Here is a 5394-nt window from a genome sequence, read left to right as displayed (position 1 = left end):
GTGAGTTCCTGGGGGGGATACAGCCCTGCCTGCACACAGGCAGGCAGCTGGCAGGCAGCAGCAAGGTGCTGGGCACTTCATTGTAATGAGTTATGGTATTTGCGGGGGGAACCGCAGGGTTTTGAGCCTGGCTTACCCCCCACCCCACCCCACCCCACCCCAACAAGGTCACAACCCACCAGCTGACTACAAAATCAAGGGGGTACGATGGGGCAGAGCAGTTGGTTGTGGGCTCCCGCTTGGGAAAAAGCTCCACCTCATATTAGGCACCGGAGAATCCACTGAGGGGAGCACCCAAAACCCACCATTATGGGAACTACGACCACAGGCACGCACAGCACCCCAGTCCCATGGGAACTGGGGGTACCAGCAAGGACAGAATGGGGGTGTTCCTGTACCTCTTGCTGGGGTACAAACGCTGGGCCTGGGGGATGCAGGATTCCCACATTTTTCAGGATGAGTTTTGTCACAGCTGCCCCGAGGACAGGGACACGCTTGCCTTGGCCCTGCGGGCACCTCCAAATCCGGGTGCTGTGGAGGCTCGATGGCCCCAGCCAGCCAGGGGATGTGGCTGGAAACCCCTCCAGGACCACCCCACCGAGCTGTGGCGGTGGGAGCGCTGCCCCTGGACCTCACCTGCTCCTGCAGCTCGTCAGCCGTCTTGGCCACCAACCGCTCCAGCGTGGCGTTGGTCATCTCCTGCTGCTCTTCCAGCTCCTTCAGCTTACCCCTCATCTCCTGCAGCGTGGACCTACTCAGTGAGACAGGGGCACAGCTAGGCTTAGCCTCCACAGGGCCACTCAGGGGGTGTCCCTTGTCCCCCCGGGCTCCTCCTGCAGGGTAGGAAACCCTGTCCCATCCTTTTACCCCAGTTGCAGGGTGATCTGCTCGCTGACATCCCCTTTCCAGTTGGCTCCAGCTACCTCCAGCTTTCCGACGGCATCTTCCAGCTGCCTGATCTGGGAAAGGCAGTGGTGGATGAGTCAGGGCACAGCCCCCTCTGTTGTCCCAGCCCAGGGGCCCTTCAGCTGCCTCCTCCCTGCCCAACTCCCCCCTGCAATCCCCACAGCCCCCCCAGGGACTGCTGCCAGCTCACCTTCCCATTCTCGCCCTGCAGGTCACTGGTCAGGCCCTGCAGCGAGGACACCCGGCCCTGGAGGTCGGCCAGGATGCTGGTGATGCTCTCCTTGTCTAGATGTGGTCCGAGGGGACATGCTGTCAGTGAGGGGGTCTCGCCTTTGAGGCCAGGCTCTGAGCACAATGAGCCCCCAGCCCAGGGTGTCCCCATGCCAAACACCCCCCTGCTAGCCCCCCCAGGGGCTCCTACCTCCCTCCGAGAAGAGCAGGCGCAGCTTCTCAAGCTCGGCGTGGTCTGACTTGCTGGCTTCCAGCTGGGCCACCTGCTCCTTCAGGCTGGCACAGGGGTGGCTGAGCTGCCCGATCTGGCGGAGAGCCTCCACCGTCTCTGCGTAGCGATCGGAGACACTGCAGGAGCCTGAGGATCGCCAGGGCACGGACGGCTCTTGCAAAGGGGATGTGGCCCTGGGATCAGTGTCAAGGGGGATCTCTAACCCCTGCTCCTCCTCCTTGGGTCCCTGGAGGTGTTGGCTGCACCCCTGGGGTAGTGCTCTGGGTGTCAGAGGACCCTGGCTGAACCCCTGGGGTGGTGGTTTGGGTGCTGGGGGCCCCTGGCTGCACCCCTGGGGTGGTGGTTTGGGTGCTGGGGGTCCCTGGCTGCACCCCTGGGGTGGTGGTTTGGGTGCTGGGGAACCCTGGCTGCACCCCTGGGGTAGTGCTCTGGGTGTCAGAGGACCCTGGCTGCACCCCTGCGGTGGTGGTTTGGGTGCTGGGGGCCCCTGGCTGCACCCCTGGGGTTGTGGTTTGGGTGCTGGGGATCCCTGGCTGCACCCCTGGAGTGGTGGTTTGGGTGCTGGGGATCCCTGGCTGCACCCCTGGGGTGGTGGTTTGGGTGCTGGGGGCCCCTGGCTGCACCCCTGGGGTGGTGGTTTGGGTGCTGAGGGCCCCTGGCTGCACCCCTGGGGTGGTGGTTTGGGTGCTGGGAAACCCTGGCTGCACCCCTGGGGTAGTGCTCTGGGTGTCAGAGGACCCTGGCTGTGCCCCTGGGGTGGAGGTTTGGGTGTCAGGGGCCCCTGACTCTTTCCCCAGCGTAGGGGTCTTGATGCCAGGGGATCCTGGCTGTGTCCCCAGGGTGGGGGCATGGGCATCAGAAGTCTTTGTCTTATCTGACGAAGCACCTGCCCCCTTCTCAGGGGCCACTGGTGCTCTCTGCGTCCCCGGGGAGCCAGGCTGCCCCTGTGGAGTCCCCTTGCTGGTCCCTTTGCTGGTCCTGGGTGCAGGCTGTGTCCCTGGTCCCTTCAGTCCCAGCGCTGAGCTTGCCCCATGCGGGGCGTCCATGTCTGCAGTGGGGGGCTCGGCGGGGGCAGCCTGGCCCTCACTGCCATCCTGCGAAGAGGAGGCAAAGGGGAGCAGGTTTATGGGCGGAAGTGCAGCAGCAAGGGCCACCCGCCCTGTCCTCAAACCCCCCAGCTCACGGAGCCAAACTCAAATACCCCAAAGGCATAGACTGCCCAACCCACAGGGACCCCCGGGCGCCCCAGCCGCACGGCCCCTCCCCAGTCCCTTTAGTCCTTTGGCCACCTCTGTGCCTGCAGAGTCATTTCAGCAGCCGATCCTGGAGATCAGCAAACCCCCTGCTGATGCCACCTGACACAACAGCAAGGCATTCTTCTCTCCAGCAATGGGATTCTGTACTCCAGAGCTGCTGGACCAGACCCGCTTCCCAGCCTAATGGGCTGCGCCTTCATTTCAGGAGCAGCAGCCCCAGGTAGGATTTGGAAACCATCTCATGGCGCAGAATGCTGGGGTTTGCCCCAAAATGTCCCTCCGCTGTCCCCGGCTCCCACCTACCAGCCCCAGAGAGACCAGGAGGGCAGGGAGCCGTGGTCCTGCCCAACGCTGAGCAAGGACAGGGGGCTGTGCAGTCACCCCAAGGGTTTCGGGCGCTCCCTTGCCCCACGGAGGGGCTGTTGGGGGCTGTCGGTGGCACAGACGATGAGGAGGTCTCTGTTGGGGCAGCCGAGGAGCTGCCCTGGCTCTGCTGGTGCCAGGTCCTGCCTCCCGGCGGGATGCACAGGGAAGAGAAGTGCATAGCAAACCTCCGCCGAGGCCCCGGGGGCTGCGGTCCTGCTGAGTCCCACTCCCATAGCTGGGATGCCCCAGCACTCACCACCGACAGACCTCGGCCTTCTCCTCCTCCTACTCCTCCTCCTTCTCCTCCTCCTGCTTTGCTGCCCACCAGGCAATCCTCCAGCACCTCCCAGCACACCATGTTGCTCGCCTCCTCCGGGGCTGGGTAGAGGCTCAGCCTTTCCTTCAGCTTTTTCTGGGGAAAAAAGGGATTAGGGGGTCCACCCTGGCCACGTAGCCGGATGAGATGGCACCCACAGGAGCACTGACCCCCTCCAGCATCGCTGCCCAGCCCTGCTGGGACCATGCCCTGACACCGAGGGACTGGGTGCACCGGTGCCCCGGGCACGCAGCCGCCTCCGTCCCGGAGCAGGATCCGGGCGTGCGCGCGGCTGTACCATGTCACTGTCCAACGCTGTCTGGTCACGGAGGGCCGGCAGCTGGCCGGCAGCGTCCTGGAGATTCCCCTGGAGCGGGACAAGGAGAGGGATGGCAGCCCAGACACAGGAGCAGGATTGAAAAGGAGCATCCAAAAATTAACTTGGGCACAGGACAGAGGGATGCCAGGCAGGGTTGTGGCTGTGTTGCATGGGTAGATCTTTATCTCCTCTCCTTCTTAGCACCCATGTTTCTTTCTTTACAGCTGTTTAGTTAAAAAATGTCTTCGCGTCACTTTGGTTGGTGCATGCAGTTACCTCTTCAGCCTTGGGACACCCTTCCTGCTCTTCCCTCCTGGCACCCTTCACGCCGGGTGACACCCAGGGCCGTGGGGCAGGGGTAGCAGGGTGACACAGAGGCAGGGAGGGGGGTGAGGGCCCAGCTGCCTCCTGGGGACACCGGCAGCAGCTCACCATGCCAAGCGTCTCCTGGATCATCCGAATGTCCTCCTCCAAGAATTTCTTTTCCCTTAGAAACCTCCAGGTCGGACCGTCACACGGTCAGAGCACCCCCTTGGGTGAGGCACTCAAAGACCATTTCCAAGAAAGGATGAGGGTGGGCAAGCAGGAAGCAGAACTCGCTCTTTTAAATGACACCAGATACCTGTTTTCAGGCATTAAAACCAAAGCATCTAGTCTGTATTCTTGTCTTCCAAACTGGGAGGACTGAATTCAAAGTGGGAGCAGAGAAATTAAGAGATGGGAACAAGATGCACTGAGGCAAGAAGCTAAACCCTCCCTGGAGTTCCCCTAAGTTTTACCTCCAAGTCAGCGGCAGAGCGGGGGGCTCAGGAGTGCTAAAGCTACGCCCAGGGGCTGCTCAAGCTGTCTAGACAGCACTCGGGACCGGCAGGAAAAGCTGTAAGACTCCCTAAAATAGCACAGGCCCCATCAGCACAGTGGTGCAGCAACAGCAAGGGGAGGGTCTTGGGGCTGGAGAGAAAACGCTGAGGTTTGATGCTGACGGGATGGCAACCTAGGTCTGGGTTGGTCAGGTCGGGCAGATGCTGTGTCCCCAACGCACCATCCCCCCGCCACCCCTGTGGTTTTATTATTATTTTTAAGGGGGGGGAAGACGGGACATGCTGCCAGGGAGGCCACCGGCCCATGAGAGCCTCTGCAAGAGTCACTAGCTGGTCTTTTCTCCCCCCATTTTTTTTTTTAAGTATATAATATATATCTAATGTATATAAATCCAGAGAGAAGGGGAAGCAGCACGGGGGTGGCTCGGTGGGGGGGTTTCCCTGTGGCTCCCCCCCCAGCATCCCTGCAGCAGGGCAGGAGAAGGAAGGGCCGGGGGGAAATAACAAAAAATAAATGGAGGCAGCTGTTGGCACCCCAGATCGTGGCCACAGACACAGAGCCACTGGCCCCCTCATCCCTGGCTCTGGATTTCCTGGACGCTTTTTGCAGTGCCCAGAGCAAACACGCCTCTTCTCTGGCTTCGGAAATTCAGCCTGGCTTCTTGCACAGACCCCCCCCCAACCCCATCCTCCCTCCCTCGGCACCCCCAGGGCATAGGGGGATTTATCAAGGCGATGCCCCTCCTGTCCCTGCAACTGCCAATCATGGCCCTTCCCCAGAGAGGGGGGAGCTGGGGGGAGGTTTTTTAGTTTTCAAATCAATCTTGCTAAAAAGAAAACAAAAAAAACCCAACAAAAAACAGGGTGAAGGTTTTTTATTAATTTAAAAATAATTAAAAAAAAAAAATCACTTTTTTAACACTAGCTGCCCCTGCCTTCTCTCTTTG

The 5394-nt window shown here is 60.9% G+C and overlaps 1 protein-coding gene across 1 annotated transcript; it reads right to left on the bottom strand.

The window, feature by feature from the left end:
* Window positions 1–257: 257 nt before the first annotated feature.
* On the bottom strand, window positions 258–3845 carry LOC141932990 (uncharacterized). The gene is made up of 8 exons (XM_074847236.1): window positions 3606–3845; window positions 3248–3403; window positions 2156–2463; window positions 1328–1542; window positions 1097–1191; window positions 868–959; window positions 637–751; window positions 258–281 (listed from the first exon to the last, which is right to left on the bottom strand). Exons 1-8 carry the CDS (start codon window positions 3606–3608, stop codon window positions 258–260), a joined length of 1008 nt encoding a protein of 335 aa, XP_074703337.1. The 5' UTR covers window positions 3609–3845.
* Window positions 3846–5394: the final 1549 nt, after the last annotated feature.

This window comes from Strix aluco, chromosome 21 (genome assembly GCF_031877795.1).
Source record: "Strix aluco isolate bStrAlu1 chromosome 21, bStrAlu1.hap1, whole genome shotgun sequence".
NCBI lineage: Eukaryota > Metazoa > Chordata > Aves > Strigiformes > Strigidae > Strix > Strix aluco.
The sequence above is the reverse complement of the archived record's forward strand: the minus strand, read 5'-3'. Positions and strand labels throughout refer to the sequence as shown.

Bases quoted from the DNA above. Each gene is read 5' to 3' on its own strand.
- LOC141932990 (XM_074847236.1), bottom strand. The intron at 1,543-2,155 runs GTCAGGGGCCCC...CACTGATCCCAG, and splicing joins ACCCCTACGCTGGGGAAAGA to GGCCACATCCCCTTTGCAAG. The intron at 282-636 runs GTGAGGTCCAGG...TGCTCCCCTCAG, and splicing joins CTGACGAGCTGCAGGAGCAG to TGGATTCTCCGGTGCCTAAT.